The 19,025-nt window shown below is 36.7% G+C and overlaps 1 protein-coding gene across 3 annotated transcripts in view; it reads right to left on the minus strand.

The window, feature by feature from the left end:
* Positions 1-3,175: 3,175 nt before the first annotated feature.
* PPARGC1A (PPARG coactivator 1 alpha) overlaps positions 3,176-19,025 on the minus strand; it is a gene marked incomplete at its 5' end in the record, with an annotated part of 309,032 nt that continues 293,182 nt past the window's right edge. For all 3 annotated transcript variants that reach the window (XM_082603851.1, XM_082603852.1, XM_082603853.1), the window contains 3 exons: positions 3,176-7,074; positions 13,981-14,132; positions 14,464-14,585. In XM_082603851.1, the coding sequence (XP_082459977.1) occupies positions 6,971-7,074; positions 13,981-14,132; positions 14,464-14,585 (378 nt within the window). In that variant the 3' untranslated portion in view covers positions 3,176-6,970. The remainder of the gene's footprint in view (positions 7,075-13,980; positions 14,133-14,463; positions 14,586-19,025) is intronic.

Here is a 19,025-nt window from a genome sequence, read left to right on the forward strand (position 1 = left end):
TGCTGTGAAGCTCTGGTAGGAATAAGAGACCTGGTTGGAAATGAAGTATAAGAACATTGATATGAATGATTTTCAACACCACCAAAGTCAATCAAAGGAAAGTATCTGTGAATTCCCTTAAATGACCTGCTGGAGAGTATTGTGTGATAGCTATATTACTATAGTCCCCCTTTTTCTCATCAATTAGTAATGTTAAGGAGAAGCTTGATGATAGAGTCCCTAACGACAGCAAAAATTCTCTCCAATTAAGTAGTCTAATAAGCTACTTAGGATTTTACCACTTAACATTCTTTCCTTCCCATTTAATTTCAGCTTTCACTTGGATGTCATCTGGTTGAAAATCCATCACAGAAAACTACATGGAAAAAAAGATAATGTTGCTAAGTGCTCCCAATGTTCCAAAACGAGCAGAAGCACAACATTTTTTCTAAATCAACCCAGGACTTTCCCTAAAAATTCAGCTCCTTCCTACTAGAAATTAATATATGGAAATGGTCAATATGCAAATTTAAATATCACACTGGCTACTCACCTTCAGTAAGTGTTATATGCATACATTTGGAACAATACAATATTTTAAGGTTCTTGATGATAATGCCTTGGTGTGCATATGTGCATGTATAATTATGCTCATTTAATTTAATCAGGAAAATATTATAGGATCATTTGGTTTTCTCCTCTAAAAGTTCTCTCACTTTATTCAATTAATTAATTCCACTCTGCCCCTTTTATAAGTCAGCCAATGGTAAGTAATGGTTTTAGGGTTAAAAGGAATATGATCACATTCCTTAGGATTTTACCACTGTAAGAATGATAGACAGAAAAGAGGCATAGGGGAAGGGGGGTGGCCTCTTGTCCTTATCATACATCCTAATCAAGGAAAAGTGTTAGGCTTTTCAGTGGGAACCTGGTCCTAGAAATATCCAAATTTTCTGATCATTTCTTCCTGCAAGTTTCCAGCGTCCCTGAATGCTAAGAATTTGCCCCGGGGGCAGTCACCTGGTTACAACAGAAGCCCAGGAAACAAGCTCATGTGACCCACACATTCCACATGCTTGACTGGAGTGGAGCTTGTGGGACTTTGCAGAATTACTGGAATCACATGGGGTATACTGAGGGGAGCAGGAGGGTAGAGGACATTTAACTTAAACCATGAACTAGAAGAGTAGATAACGTCACGGTAAGTAGAATAAAAATGGCTAGAATAAAAAGGACCATGTTGATTGAAAGGGAAGAAACATGACACAAAGGTCATTGCATATTATCTTTCCCCCACCAAGGAAATCTTATTTTCTTTCTCATAGAAGAAACTTTGTTCCTTTTCCCCAACATGTTAACAGAGACCAGTGAAAAGAAATAGGCTGCTTTGCGCCCATCAACAGAATCTATACAGCATCTTTTTCCCCAGGGATTAATTCAGCTTTTGATTAAATCTTTCTGAGATTTAAATCATGATGTTACAAACCTCCAAGGAGCTCCTCTATGAGTTGTGACCTTATTTATTGCTCTCTGCTGTTTGATAAAGTGTGAAGATTGATTTATAATAGTGTATACTGTGTTTGAAAACAAGGAATGGTAAACAGAATTGCAAAATACAAGATTACTATAAAGTAAACATTGCCAAAAAGTACGTCTTGGTTATAATATTCTATAATTAATACTGAGTTACAACTGTGTAGCTAGTAACACTAGTGTCAAATGAGTATAACAGTGCTCTCAGAGCTGTAAATTATATCCAATGATTAGCTAAATAAGGCTACAATTAAGAGAAAACTGGCAATGCTGAAAAAGGATTTTGAACCAATATCACATTGTATACTTTAAACAGATTAGTTTGGAGGACTTTTGAATGGAAACAAGCTCCTTTTAAATAAACTATTCATATCCAGTGTTCATTTATTTTCGTCAGCCTAATTTTGGCTTCAATAATTATTTTGCCATTAGTGTCATTAAGGATGGAAGCGATTTAATGTTTGAGGACAACATCAAATGAATCCTTTATCTCTAATCAGGATGTCCCTGTACAAGACTAGTGGCTACTACTTTTTTTTTCCTTAAAAATCCCTCTTTACCCTCAAAAGGTTTTCAAGGGTAAAAAGTTAACCCTTTAAAAGGAAGACTGTCATTATTCTATTGCCCTTGCTAATTCCAGCCAGAAGATTCAAAATGCCCTCTACAATTTAAACACCAGTGGAGACAAGTCACAATCTGAGGCCTATCCACTGAATCACAGTTGTAGATGAATGCAGTATTTGGGTAAGATAACGGTAAGTTTTTATTTTCTATTTTGATAAAATAATTGGCAAATCTTACAGTGCTATAAAATAGACAGAGAGCCATGGGAAGTGCTTCTTGTGTTATTTAGCAGATTTCGATGTACTATTGATAGCTCTATCACATTTCCAATAATTACGAATACATTTTTCTGTAGGAGAAAGGGTGGGGCTGGGAGCTGGAATATATTTAGTCACCTTTCCCCATGGCTAGGCTTATGCTGAATCTTGCAATGCAAGTGGCTGGGAGTGAGGACCACATCTGAAATCTGGACATGGCAGAGCACTAATAACACATTCTCTGCAATCTCTGTCATGAAGATCACCAATCACCTACAAGGCACAGTGGACATCCTGACAGCAAGCCGTACCAGCAGCAATCTATCAGCTTGTCCCATATTTAACCTGATGACTTACATATGACGGGCGGACAGGGAGATGCATTCTGTTACAAGTCTTCAAAAAATATTCAGTCCATGCTATACACCAGAAACTAACATAACATTGTAAATCAACTGTCAATAAAAAGTAATTCAGCCCATTAGAGTAGAATTGCTTCCTAAGCTGAAATATTTAGCAGGTTTCTCACTAGGGGCAGTGGCTTGTACTTAAAATGCACACTTTCCAGGGTTAAGTACAAAAACAGAGCTAATCCGTTTGATAAAGTCCCACATCACTTCTCATTATAGAAATCACCATTTCCGCCTTTGCCATTTGAAAGGAGACAAGGTAAAATACAGAAGATGCATGTTACCTTAGAGCTGAAATCCATCCATGAATATGGAAAAGCAGGGGGGAGGGGGGAGATCCAGAGAGGAAACAGAATAACGATAAGCGAGTAATGTGTACTGATCTGAGGAATATGCCAGAAGTTTGGTTATGATAAATAAGAAAAGCAGAAGTAGATTTGAAACATTCGTTTCCCTTTATTAGCTCAGTGAGGCTGATGTGTACTGCACATTTAAAAAAAAATCACAGGAATTTTCATACAATGAATAAAACCACAACAATACATGTAGAGTTGGCAGGTGGGAAAAAAAAAAGCCCGACAAGGGCTCAACTAATCGCTCACTTTCCCTCTTCAGCATAGTTCAACCAACAGTATTACACTTTCACCTACAAATCTTATAGTAGCTCCATCAAATCAGCAGTTCATATTATTGAAAATGTCTGTCACATAGGTACAAATTTAGAATCATCACATTATATTACATGGCTATTCTAGGTCATCTATAGATCAGGTCTTAGACTACAGTGATTGAAGTTCTCGTTACAGCCATCAAAAAAGGACACATAATCATTACCTACTGTAAGTTCACATCTAAAGGCATGAAAAGGTTTCCTTTTTTTCAACTGACCCAACCATCATACCCCAATAGTGCAAAGTTCCCTCTCTGCTGCTTTGAATGTTGACAGCCCAACCGTTGCTCTCAGAGTCGTTTAGCAAAAATTGATTTTGTTGCACTGGAAGAATTATTCTGCTACATCTCTTGAAAAAAAAAAAACAACCCACATTTCTAAAGCACCAGTTCAGTTACCAAAATTGTAGATGTGGTACTTACCACAGCATGAAGGCAATGGCCCGGGGTCATCTAAAAATCCTACAGATCTATGCTGAAATTTGCCTCCAGTGATGATGGGGTGCATGTGTTCATTTGAAATATTCTCTCCAAAATTTTTTTTTAAAATAAAAATAAAAGGAACACAGTTTACATTTTGATGGGCTACCCACAGTGTCTGCATAAGATACAAAAGCTCTATTTGGATGGTCTAGTGAGTCTCTCTTTGCACTAATTTTAGATGCAATTTGAAGTCCATGGAAGAAAACTATCTTCATGGTAACAATATTTGTCAGGCCAGAAGGGGGGATAAATGAATCCTCAACATGAAATCTGTAGTGTTGTCTTTTCATAAGTAAGAAAAGAAACCAAGATTTTTACTCATGTCAACAATCCAGGGCAAAAAGGAGAATGTATTGAAAATCGGATCACAAAAAATTTAAAGGCAAAATAGAGAAAGCATCTGGTCCTTGAACACATAATATGATTTACTAAATATTGATTTCTTAAAAATAATTTATTGCTCTTAATAGTCTTTTTTTATTCTTATTCTACAACAGAAGATACTCAAAATTCAGAAAGAAAGACTGTAAACTTTAGTTTGGCGTCCACACAGAGTTAAAATACCTGCATTTAACCTACGGAACAACAAGAATTAGGCGGATTAAAGATGTGTTACGGTCGTAACGCAGGACCTGTGAACAAGTTCTTTTATTTCATAGTATTTTTATTGCTTTCTATCTACTTAGAAATAAGAAGCCAAAAACTCAAGCAAGCATCCGACAGGACAGACAGTGGATTCACTCAGAACACAATATGCTGGTGATAAATGAATGCAGCTTTCAAAATTAGCTGCATTGGCCTGGGGGTGAAATCCATTTTATAAGATCGTGTTGGGTGAGAGAAAGGAAAAGAACGATTACGTAGTAGGTATATCATGTCTTCCAGAAAAGTCATGTCGGCCAAACTGTAATCGAATCTCAATTTTAAAACTTGAATATACACGCCAAACTTTACTGACTTCCATTCCAGGGCTCCACACTCAGAGGAAATCCTGATGCTCAAAAATGGAGGTTTTTCTGAAGTTTTTATTGAATTTAGCAGAAGCAATGTCATCAAGAACAACTTCATGGTCACGTCAGAGGCCATGCTAGTGCAAGTAGAAACACTGCTTCTGCAAAAGCGGAATTTCCCAAATGAAACACTTAAACTCCAACCTGACAATTGCCATGCATCCTAGGTAGAAAATTTCCACTGGCTTTATTATTTTCATCATCTCATAATTTATAATAAATAGACTATCTGCAACTGATAAATATGTCTCTTTAGTAAACAAAGGAATGAAATATCAGTATTTATACAGGATGCATAACTGTAAAAAATACAGATAAATACCATCATCATACTCTGCCAAGGGAAAGAGATACTGGCTTCAAAGATAGTCTTCAGACACACATTAATTATTGTAAAAATCATACTGTAATTATTACCTCAGCATTTTGTATCAAATTAAAATCACAAAAATTAAAACAAAACAGCATTTTAAAAAGATTTTTGACCTCTAGTTTCAAAACTACTGTTGATAGAGAAAATAAAAACATTTCTTAATGGTTACCCATTGAGAGACTTTACATAAAATCATGATATCTTCTAGAAAAATTTTAGATGAGAAAATTTCATTCCCCTAACAAATCCAGTGTATAAAACTTCAAAGAAAAACAAGCAACAAGAAAATGTGGAAAAATATCGCAGAAGTGGTTAATACCTTTAGGGGGCTAGGAGATTTCTTGACAAGATGCTTGGATCGAAGCTCACCTAAGAAGGGATGGTTGTGCGTAAAGCATCGATTTGTTGTGTTGCACTCAACGGACACACACATTGTCCTTTTTTTGTTTGTTTTGTTTTACAATCAAATATATATAAGCGGTAAGTTCAGCTTCTAAATATGTTAGTGTACAATAATTGTTTCACCTCATAATTACATTTGAATATTCTCGATTAAGAAAAATTTAGCAGTTTTGAAAAGAAGGCTGCATTTACAGTGCATAGCTGTAACAAAAAAAGAACATCATTGTATCGTATGTACACAAAATAAAAATACTCCATTTAACATCTGTAAATACTTAACTACATCAGAGAATGTAGCAATTATACTATCTGAACACATCCCAGAGAGTTCTACCCAACTCCCATTAGTAATGTAACACCGTGCTCGCTCCTCAGGAAGAACCACTGAACAAGCTGCACGCTTGACCATTGACAAGGCTTTTGAAATTCGCTGTGGAAGATCAACATTTTGGACATTTACATGGGTGTCATGAGAAAGGACGAACTACAGAAACTTCAAAATGTTAGGAAAGTTGAGCTCGGTGCCCGAAGTATCCTCTCCCACCCAGATTCCATGGCAAAAGGAAAAAGGAAAAAAAAAAAAGAAAGAAAAAAAGGGAGAGAGAGAGAAAGGATATGAGTTCTACGGAACCTGCAGTTTCTTCGGGATGGTCATATAATCATTACGTTATGAGAGAAAGCTTGCTTCAAGTTGATTTTGCACTTTCTTAAAAAAAACAGAGTATGGAGGCTGATGCCCAGACATCAGTGGCTGTCATTTTAGGGTGGCTTGTGGTTGGTTGGTTTTCTTTCCTTTTGGATGTACACTTTTTTTTTTCCTTTTGAATAGAATATGAACATTTTGAAGTTCTAGGTTTTGAGTGTGTCTTCATGGAACTGCTGCCATTTGAAGTGGTTTGCCCTTGCACGCTCTGGTCAGGTGCCCCCAGTCCCCACCTGTACATACACACTTCCCCCAAACCAGGCAAACACACACACATGCGCACACACACACGCGCACACACACACACACACTCCATCACCAAGAGACTCAGGGAAAGCAAAGCTGACACCCATAAATAAACATGTGCTTACTGGGTTTCCATTCTGTCTCTTGCCTCTTCAGCAGCTGTGTTCATGTAAACCATTGTTGTTGTTCTTGTTGTATTGTTGTTGTTTTGTTTTGTTTTTGTACAGAGAGTGTAAAGTAGGAGAAATTCCTAAGTATGACTTGCAACAGTCTGTTAGGGAAGGACGCGCTGTCCCGTGAGGTATTCACCGTCCCTCTGTCATCCTCAGCCAGGGAACATGTTACCTGCGTAAGCTTCTCTGGGCTTCTTTCAGTAAACTATCGAAATCCAGAGAGTCATACTTGCTCTTGGTGGAAGCAGGGTCAAAGTCATCTGAGTTTGAATCTGAAAGAAACCCAAGCCAGATTTAGATGTACCCTCTGCTGATGGTCATTAACTCAATCATCTAAGCTAATATTACCTGGTTCAAGAGCAACTTATCCAATCGATATACTTTAAAAAATATGCCCAACTTTTATTAGTATATGATATTGGTGTTGGTGTACACATATATATGTGCATATATTTACATATATTTTTTCAGAAGGTATTTATATGTATGAATATTAATATGTGTATATATATTTGCAGAAGGTATTTTTACAGTATATGGTACTGGTATATATACACACCAATATTTTAGTTAATTAATTGTATATTTATATATTTATTTATTTATAGCACATGTATATATTTGCAGAGGGTAAGGAGTGATGAGCATTCAAAACAATCATCTATTGACTCATGTTAGACTTAAACACTCCTGGGAGGTAATCAGAACAGACTTTAAAATTTCTTTTCAATAGCAACTTAGTCAATCAATATGCTTTAAAAATAAGTCCCCTCTCCCTTCCTGGTATGTTAAATGACTTACCCAAGGTTCCTCAACCACTTAGTTGGAGAGGTAAAAGTAGAAGCTGGAACTAATTTTCCTATTCAGTGGAATTGATTTCATTGAGCATGAAAGCCAGTTGAGTGGGAGAGAGAGAACTGTCAGAACTTCACCCACTCATCGCCCTGCTGCTCCCCTTTCAGGCGGGAGGGACATACGATCTCCAGTACCTTGAGGGACCCCAGCAACAGTGGCACAAACTCTCCCCACATTAGAAGGTTTAGGAAAATGCTTCATGTCCAGAGAGGGCAAATGCAGCCTCTTTACTCACTAATAGGAGAGGAAAAATATACGCATATAAATAAAGCCATGGTCTTTCTTAGATCCTTAAACTAGTCCAAGTAAGCTTTTGTGCAAAGCTCCACATGCCACTTTAAGTAGCCCTGAACAAAATGGATGTGTGTGAGTCACGTTGGACGTAAGGTAAAATTCTGTCAAATATTTCTGATTTTTCTCCTTTGACATCTACGAAAAAGTCAACTATTTCTGCTGGTCTCTCAGCTTGAGAAAAGGTATCTTGGAAATACAATAGAAAGCCTCTGGCAAACACATTCATTCTTTGGAAAGCACTTACTAGAAGAGAAAACTAAACCTTTCTGGGAAACGTTAACAATCTTATTAAAATATAAATATTTGTGTTTTACCCAGATTAAATTACAAAATAGAAATGCTCGGTGACAGAAAAGGGTAATATTAGATAATATGGGGACTAATCACTGACCTCACAAGGTGTTCTTCTGAAAAGGTTGCAAATCCCTCAAGCTCTCCAGAACCAGGTTGATTCCCCTTCCCCACCAGCTTCAATCTACTTTAAAGACAAGGAAATTCCTTCACTTTTTTTTTTTTTTCTCATTCTCACCATCCCTTGTCTTTAATGCATTTCTTTTTCCAGGTAAGATGAACAATTATAGTCAGCCTCAGATATAAAAAACAGGACAAAAATGGCCCATCTTTCCTCACTAAAATTTTATATGGTCAATCTTTTTTTTTTAATTTTATTCAATAGCTATTATTTGAGAGAGACCAATTGTACTTGAACATTTGTTACTTTTTTAAAAAAAATTTATTTATTTACTTTTGGCTGTGTTGGGTCTTCATTCCTGTGCGAGGGCTTTCTCTAGTTGTGGCAAGCGGGGGCCACTCTTCATCGCGGTGTGCGGGCCTCTCACTATCGCAGCCTCTCCTGTTGCGGAGCACAGGCTCCAGACGCGCAGGCTCAGTAGTTGTGGCTCACGGGCCCAGTTGCTCCGCGGGCATGTGGGATCTTCCCAGACCAGGGCTCGAACCCGTGTCCCCTGCATTAGCAGGCAGATTCTCAACCACTGCACCACCAGGGAAGCCCTATATGGTCAATCTTAAATTACATTGGCTTACACACTTCTCTTCATAGCTTAATGAATAATTTGCTTGTATAACCAAAGAGCCTCATGAGCAGCTGTTGTTCAAATCAAAATCTTTTCTGTAGACGCACAAAAAAGTCCTGCTCATTGTCAGAGATTAGCCTGAAATCAGAATTCCACTTGCAGTGTAGATGAAGATGGAAGAGCTGTCCAGTGATGGCAGTCTGTGTGACATAAAGTCAGCATAGAACCGTTGAGAATATATATGTGTATCTTTCCTTGGAGGAAATTTTGAGAATATTTAAAATGTCTTAATTTGGGATTATTCTACATGAAACCCAGAATTTTCTGGGTTTTCATTAGTAAATACTAAAAGCACTTTGATACAGTGGATTTCAAGAGTTTCTACACTGTGAAATACAGTGGTTGGTGCTTATGTATATACCAACTTTCATGGGCATACTATGTCAGTCGGCACCCACAAAATCTTTCTCATTTCTTGAAGAGACAATGTGTTTATATGCAACTCCTGTGGCAATAACATCCACTCCATCCCTTTCCCTCCACTAAGGGAAGGATATTGCAACACAAGTAAGAGATAATGAAATTTTTATAGGAATAACCTGAAAGCCACTCTAACAAATTAAAAAAATAAATTTTATAATTAATAATACGGTATTAATAGAAACAAATCACATCACAACTGTATTCCGAGCACCTAGAAAACTGTTGGCACAAAGTAGGCACTCAGTATTTGTCTAATGAATGTATTAATCTTGAACACCCACACATATTATTAAAAACGTGATTGAAGGGCTTCCCTGGTGGTGCAGCGGTTGAGAGTCCGCCTGCCGATGCAGGGGACACGGGTTCATGCCCCGGTCCGGGAAGATCCCACATGCTGCGGAGCGGCTGGGCCCGTGAGCCATGGCCGCTGAGCCTGCGCGTCCGGAGTCTGTGCTCCGCAACGGGAGAGGCCACAACGGTGAGAGGCTCGCGTACCGCAAAAAAAACAAAAAAACAAAAAAAACGTGATTGAAAATATTTGTGTTCAGATCTGGGATTGATTTACCAATGAATGGCAAGGGTATATGTAAAGTTACTATGTATTCAAGATGTTGGTAATATAATACATTTCTTTGAGTTAATAAAGAGTTTGTGACCAATGTTATTTGTTTACTTTTTATTATTTACGAATTCTAAGCCATAACTAATTCCTGATCAAAATGATCATATTCTTAATCGTGACCCATCCTTCTATTTTGACCCTATAGTCCTAATTTAATTTCTGTCTTTCCTCTTTGAGATTTTTCATCAAGCTCTTTCAAATGGAAAGATCTATTTGTTTATAGAACAGTAAACAGAAAGACACACAGATTACAGATTCATAGAAACCAGACTTAAATATTGGCTTCATCATGATAAGCTTGATCATCCCTTTAAATTCTGAGTCTCATTTATAAATCTGGCTCATAAATAGTAACTAGAATCATTGTGTTTTGTACTAATAGTATTGTAAGTAACCATTAAGTGGCCTCAACAACAGAGAAATGAAGACCTAACTAGACGTTTCTCCAAAGAAGACATACAGATGGCCAACAGGGACCTGAAAAGCTGCACAATATCACTAATTATTGGGGAAATGCAAATCAAAACTATGATGAGGTGTCACTTCACACCAGTCAGAATGGCCATCATTTAAAAGTCTACAAATAATAGATGCTGAAGAGGGTGTGGAGAAAAAGGAACCCTCCTACACTGTTGGTAGGAATGTAGATTGGTACAACCACTAAGGAGAACAGTATGGAGGTTCCTTAAAAAACTAAAAATAGAACTACCATATGATCCATCAATCCCACTCCTGGGCATATATCTGGAGAAAACCATAATCTGAAAGGATACATGTACCCCAGTGTTACAATAACCAAGACATGGAAGCAACCTGAATGTCCACTGACAGAGGAATGGATAAAGAAGATGTGGTACATATATACAATGGAATATTACTCAGCTCTAAAAAAGAATGAAATAATGCCATTTGCAGCAACATGGGTGGACCTAGAATTTGTCATACCAAGTGAAGTAAGTCAGACAGAGAAAGACAAATATCATATATCATTTAAATGTTGAATCTAAAAAAAATGATACAAATGAACTTACTTACAAAACAGAAATAGACTCACAGACATAGAAAACAAACTTATGGTTACCAAAGGGGATGGGGGGTGAGGGGGGTGGGGGGAGATAAATTAGGTGACTGGGATGGACACACACAACTACATATAAAATAGATAAATAACAAGGACCTACTGGATAGCACAGAGCACTCTACTCAATATCTTATAATAATCTATAGTGGAAAAGAATCTGAAAAAGAATATATATATACATGTATAACTGAATTACTTTACTGTACGCTTGAAACTAACACAACATTGTAAATTAACTATAATTTAAAAATAGCAGAGAAATGGGATATAGGAGCTAACTTAATTTAGGAGAGCAAATAAAAATTTTAAAAATTGGTAATCTATCTAAAATGATAGGTTGCTTTACTTTTGGTAAAATTAATCAGTATCACATCATTTTCACTTTACTCTTGACATACATGTAAGCTCCCAACCCCTCTTAGAGTCCAGTATATGCTTACATGCACCTTATTCAGCATTCATGGCCCGAGGCACTTAACTTCAACTATTCAGGGAATAAAGACAAGACATATATGATGTTGTTTGGTTCCAAAGCTGGCCCCTGGTGTTGATTCTTTCATTTTAAAATAACTTGAAATTTATAACTTCTCATAACAATCATTTTTATTATAATTATAGCTACTATTCATTGAGAATCTATTTTGTGCCAGACATTGACACTATGCTAAGGGCTTCACAGACACATATTTAATCTTCACAACAACATTATAATGTATTTTACAAATGAAGAACCAGAAGCAGAGGGAGTTTAATTGCTCAAGGTCCAAAAGCTAACTCAGGTTTCAAAACCAAGCCTGTGAAATTCCAAAGCCAAGGCGCTTTCAACTACACCAGGCCTACAGTCAGATCGACTCCACTTCCTGCATTTGTAAGGCTGGAGGGAATTGGAAAAATCCATGCTATTACAATACACATCAAACACACCTTTCAGGAAATCAGAGCTAGCTTAGCAATGGCAAAGTTTCTATTGCTGCTGGCAAGGCAGAGAGATAACTAGAGGAGAAGCATTCTTCTTAGAAATATTTCAGGGAGGTTCCAGTTCAATTTGGAAATACTATCCCATGCTCCCTTTACCAGTGATGGATCACGATCTAAAGGCCCCTCTAGGTAGCTTATTCTAAACTCTAGATGTTTTGAGAGACTAGAAAACACCCTGGACTTCATCACTGAAGAAAATAAGTCAAATCAACTCAAGACTTCAATCTGTCTGGACTGTTTTTATCAGCCAACATTTGAACAAATGACTTGCCACCTTTTATATTTTCATCCCTAGGCGTCTATCTCTCTAACAGTCAACTGCCTCTCCCCTGCTTCATACTATCTATTTAGCTTGTGAAGTGAATTATAGCATATTCCCCCTGAACAATGCACCCCACCTGTATCAGTTACTCTAGGAAGACATCAGTTCAGCTGAAGGAAGAAAAAAGCCCTGTATTTGGTATTCATTTTTCTTTCCTTTATACCAAGCCAAAGCAAGTGCAGATAGACATATAATAATGCTTAGGAGCAGATTTATATGTTAATTTCATGATGATGATTATAAGTTGATTTAAATAGTTATGTCATATACACAAGACATTTGTCATTTTCCTTCCTTCATTATTTCATGAAGGAATTTAAAGGCTTACAATATACACATTAGTTAGGAAATAACATGGAAAGGAACAAAATTAAAATTGGAAAGGAAATCAAGATGTCCATCTTGGCATTATTTATAATATCAAAAACCAAAAATGTGTTCAGCTATAATGGAACGATTAAATATAATGGCACTATTTGCCAAACAGAATACTATACAACCATTAAAATATACTGGTAAATTATTTTTGATCCTTTGAATCACAGTGGAAAATGAACTTATATAATATTAATCAAGAAAAGTAGAACTTAAAAGTGTATATATACGTATAATATGACCTCAACTATAAGAAATTTGACGTTCTGAGACAAAATACTGAACAGCAAATCCCATACTAGGTAACAGTGGTTATCTCTAGGTGATAGGCTGATAGGTGATTTTACTATTTATCTTAATACCTTTTTATATTTTCTAAATGTCACCCCTTGAGTCTGTACAACTTTTATAACAGGCAAAAAGGAATACTTATCTATTCTTCAGCTTCCTTACCTGTAAAATGGGGATGATAATATCCACTTCCTAGGATTGTTCTGGTAATTAAATGAGAAAATGCTTACAAAGCCTTGGCACAATGCCTAGCATATGGAAGCACTAAAAAATAAACAGGGTTTTTTTTTCTTCTTTTGTTTTAAAGAAAGTACAGTGTGATTTAGCACATGAAATTTTACTTTCTCCTCTCTGGGTGTAATTTGTAGAAAATGTTGACATTTCTAAGAGTTTGTGAGAAAATAAGGAAAAAAGAATAAGACTTTTGCATATTCTGCTCTGCAAAGCAATGATGCCAATGCTATAGCTTGTACAAAAGGATTCATTGTAGGCACGGAAAGCAGTAACAGATTACAAACGAATACAACACTTGCACACTCAGAACATACCATACCACACACACACACACACACACACAAAGACATACAAGTAGTGCAGAATTTCAGCATATGGGCAGACAGTAGAAACAATTTGCTTCTTCTCTTTGTTGCCAAAACTTAAGCCCCTTGCTTCTGAAACTGTCTCGTGTGTTAAAAAATAAAAAATAAGATAAAATCTGTATTCAAATATTCCTTCTAGTAAAATAAAGCGATGGTCCAACCCAATGTGCCTACAGTTTACGTACGCTTCCATTTTGAGCTCTACATTATGGATTCCTCACTCTATGTACAGTAAAATCCATACCTAGGTCTGCATAGTTAGACTTGAAAAATTGCTTGCGTCCACAAAAGTACAGCTCGAAGTCAGTTTCATTCGACCTGCGCAAAGTATATCCATTTTCAAGAGCAGCAAAAGCATCACAGGTATAACGGTAGGTAATGAAACCATAGCTGTCTCTGCAACGGACAAAGAAGAGAAGTTCAAAGCTAGTGAGGAAGGATTAGCATATATGACTGTAACCCTTTCTACTTTGGAGACTTTGCTGGTGCCAATGTCTGAACCACTACATCCATTTATCAGTGTGATTGTCCTGTCAAGCAGCTAAATACTTATTTCTGGGACAGGAAATCTCAACTAGAAAGATTAATAAATAGGGATGAAAGAAAATAAATAAGGTTCTGAACTCAACATGTCATCTGTCAAAGCATTCCCATTCTAGTAATCTTATGGCCATAATTTTTTACATATGTCAGCTTCTAAACAAGAAATAATCTTGAAGATTCTCACCCATCATCCCGCAGATTTACTGTGCACTCCTCAATTTCACCAAAAACTTCAAAACGGTTCCTCAGTTCTGTCCGTGTTGTGTCAGGTCTGATTTTACCAACATAAATCACACGGCGTTCTTCCTAGGGGGGGGAAGTGAGAAGACACTTGCTAGTTCTGAAGATAGGAAAGAAGCTGAATGCTAGAAACATTTATAAATGTGCAATCATGCGTAATGAGAACCCCCCCCCCGAGCATGCCAATTAAAGCAAAACACACACTAAACCTGAACAAAAGACTACACTTGAACCAAGTTTTACTTTCCATTTCTTCAGTATCACTCTCTTCCGCCTCTCACTCTCTTCTACTTTTTCTATCCATCTCTGTTCCTTTGTCACATGAAATTTAATGTATTATAGAAGAAATGTGTGTAATGCAATCTTTTTTTATCACTGAAGAGCTGAATAATATCTATTAAATATTTTAACACTTGTGACTCGATTATTAATCTTCAAAATTGGTAGGAAACTGACCTGGCTTGCAAAACTCTTTAATTTCTCCTTAACTCAGAATTGTAATAATAAAATATACACATTTTTTAGTTCTATTGACAAATCATTGACATCCATTACTGTATAATTTTAAGATGTACAGCATGATAGTTTGACATACAAATTTTGACACCCCTCAAAATATTGATTCTTAAACTCTAGTATAAATACAAATTACCTGGGGTGCTTATTAAAAATGCAAATTATTGGGTTTATTCCAGCTGTATTAAAAAAATTTGGAAAGTAAGCTTCAATGATCTTTATTTTTAACAAGCACATCCCAGTGATTCTCACACAGGTGGTCCAAAGACAATAATTTTAAGAATACAGTCTTAAAATACCGGCCATTTCAAGCCATGGGTCTCCAAGGAATAAGAGCTATAAAAGAGGCTATAAATTTCACTTTGCCAATGAATCTTATTTTAGGAACAGACGAGAAGGGTGTGGCCTAATTTTCACAAGTGGAGTCAATATCATCATAATCCGAAAGTCAACAGCAATTTATAACCTACAAAATATGGGAAGAATATTTTATAGCCTGAAGATGGATCACTTTTTAAAGAACAAGAATGCATTCTTAGTGTAAGAAGTAATCGTATATCTCTTATTCCAAGAAGACAAGGCCAAAGATGATGATGTTTCTCAAACTGAGAAAAAGTTTTTCAAGAAAGTAAGAAGTTAGTATAACGAAGTGCTTACCAGTTAGCTTGTATGTCTATCAATGGCAAACAAGAATGAAATGAATTTAAGGTTAGAGAGATTTAAGTTAGACAGAGGCAGAGACTAGGAAACACAGGGCAAAGGTACAGATTTAGCTTGCCTAAGAGTTTTCTCTGGATGTGCTGAGAATATCTTTTTACATCTTGGATGATGTAAAAAGTCATTTAGGCTTAAAGCAAAGAGATGTCCTATGTTATTTACTTAACATATGTCCATTTCACATGCCCAGTATTTAGCAAAGAACTTGGTAAAGAGTGGACTCTCAATAAATGTTTGAGAAACGTAACTGAACAATTCACAGACCCTATAATACATATCCTCCTAGGTGATCTGATCAACCATGTTTCTTCTTTTACCATATGCAACACTCATATTTCCGTTTTCATCAGGGAAGTTCCTCTGAGCTTCAGGTTCAAATAAACAACTATCTATTTGACATCTCAGGTTGGATGTCCCATAGGCACCTCAAACTAGACCAACATTACCCAAACCAAACTCTGTCGTTCAGCCTCTTCCCAGTGGGTCTTTCTTGTATCAGTGAAGTTAACACCATCTAGCCAGTTATTCAGGACAAAAACCCAAGTGCCTTCCTTGATTCTTCCCACTTAGTCCCCTCCACATTTCCAAACACTCCTTAAGTCCTGTTGATTTTTACTTCCTAAATCTGCCTCTTTTATTGCATGTCCCCTAAATCAAGCTGCCAGCATCTCTTTCTGGACCAGTAAAACAGCCTCTTTACTTGGATCCTATGTCTGTGTTTACCCTCCTCCAAACTATTCTTTCACTTTGGTCAGAATAGTCTTTACAAAGAGTACAGGAATCCAATCACGCCAATTAAGATCTAAAACATTTCAATAGTTTCTCATAACATTTAGGGAAAGCCCTAAATCATTAACAGAACCTACCGGGCCCTTCAGGGTCTGGATCTATCTTCATCTTGGACTTCAGCTCCCACATCCCATTCTTTCCTTTCCTCTATTTCCAGCCATATTGATCTTCTCTCAGTCCCTAGTATGTACTGTGCTCCTCCCTTTTCTAAGGGCTTTGCACAAGGTGCTTCTCTGCTACTTGGAATATCCTTTCCACACTGCCTCTCCCTCCCCTCCACCAACATACACATACTGTCTAGAATTACAGTGAACTCAACAATCATTTTCCTTTCTGAGACTTGAGGTGAGGTTCGGCTTTCTATTACAAGTTGCTCTGATAGAACACTCTACTTCTCCTTTGTAGTTCTGTGCCCAATTGTAATTAAATAATTAATAGTTTATTCGGTGTTTAATGTCTTATCTCCCCCAACAATGAAAGCTTCATGAAAGCACAGACCATACCAGTCCTATCGACTACTATATTTTAAGGATACCCAAACATAAGAGTCTCTTAATGAATATTTGTTGAAAAATCAATCAATTGCCAATCAATTAATCACTTTTAACACCTAGTTCCATGCCCTTCATTACATCAAAGGTGACTAAGTGTGGTCCTTACTCTGAGACTCTCTAAGACAATGGAGAATGAAAACCAGGTTTGGTGCTTTATCATAGGAAGGCCCTTGCCCAGGTAGCTCAGCTGAGTGTACTAACAAAGGTTTCCATGATTTGCTTTTATGGTTTAAGTGTAAGGACTCTCACTTTTCTCACTCCACTGAAACAGCTGGTAAAACACAATTCTCTGACAGCAACCATTGAGCCTACATAACTGACCAGATGAAGTACAGCAAGCAGAGCGGGCTGCCTGATTCGCTTCCATGTAGATTGTATGTCTCAACTGAAGGCTGTAATTTTGTTGTTCCAGAGCACCCAGCACATCCTGGAGGTCAATAAATATAAATGGAGAGTGAGGCTCATCCCAGGGCAGTGCTGTACACTTGAGCAAGGGAATCATCACATCACATTCCATTCTATTTATGCAGCCAGCTCCAGCCAAACAGCAGAATTTGATGGGACTGTTATCTAAACTTCCTGGCGCCTGCTTGCATGAGTGTTATTTATTTATTTTTTTAAAATGAATGTTTTTAGGAAGGTTACTACTGTACAGAGGAAAAGGAGGGAGAAATGCAGAAGAGAGAGAAAGAAATTGAACCATCACAAAGAAATTGCTCATCTACCATTAAGGGAATATACACAGCCTATGTTCATCTTCAAGGAAATTCAAAGGAAAAGTGAAAATCGACCATATGCACATCCATATGCAGACATATTAGGATAGTCTCTGAATTGCTTCTTTATATGAAACTCTATGCAACAATAATCCCAAAAGAGGATAAACCAGAGGACCTTTTATATCAGATACTGATACATTCTGCAGTAAAAAGAAGACACAACCTAGATAGGAAAGACAGAAATCCAAAGGGCTGTTCCGCAATCACTTAAATTACCTATTTGACTGTCAATCTTCTTTTATGCAACATAAGAATGCGACCACATCTTGCTATCTTACAAAGATCAGAGATTGAATACATGTTGAAATTCTCATTTGAGAAAATGATTAGAGTGTTTGGTTTTCCTAGTGATAAAAATGAAATTAAAAGGCATCTGAAGGTCTAAAAAGCAAAGAAAAAAATCTTTCCAAGATTGGCCAAAATGTCTAGTGAAGAACTGATTATTTTTAACATGTTGCAGTTTTATTAGACAGATGAATAGATTCCATATCTTTAAAAAACCTTAACATTTGCAGTCAATTTTTCAAGACATTAATTTCTAAACAGGAGATGAAAGGAAAAGAAATCAAAATGCTTAATAACATTTCCAACTTCTTAAAGGCTTGGAGGAACTCTAAACCTTTGGAAAAAGCTCCTTGAAAAATGATTTTCAGACCAGTTTTCACTATCGAGGAGGAAGGAACATTTATCAAGTATATTTTAGCTTCAATTTTCACAAAAGCTAGTTTGCTGATGGGGTGGATAATAAAAGTGAAGATTTATGTTGCATTAACAGGTATGGTAAATCCTCATTATATCAAAACACAGGGGATAAACAGAGAAAAAAAATCCGACTGAATTAACTGACTTTGCATTATCAAAATCTTTATCAGAAAGTGTGTAGAGCCTCCCAGTTAGCTGGGGAAAACATATAATGGTTGTTTCTCATCAAAAAATAAGTAACTCCTAGCAAAAGGGGTTTGACTAAGAAGAAAAGGAAATTAGTAGTAAGATTAACATTTACTAAATTCTAATAGATGCCAAGTACTATGCTTGATGCTTTCCTGTGGGTTATCTCACTAAATGCTCTGCAGTGTTAGGGAAAAATAAGGAACAGCCTGATATAATTTGGATTTTAGTTCTCAGAACTTTTATTCTACATTTCCAAGTCA

Source organism: Mesoplodon mirus (genome assembly GCF_964341445.2).
Source record: "Mesoplodon mirus genome assembly, chromosome: 2".
In the NCBI taxonomy this organism is placed as follows: Eukaryota; Metazoa; Chordata; class Mammalia; order Artiodactyla; family Ziphiidae; genus Mesoplodon; species Mesoplodon mirus.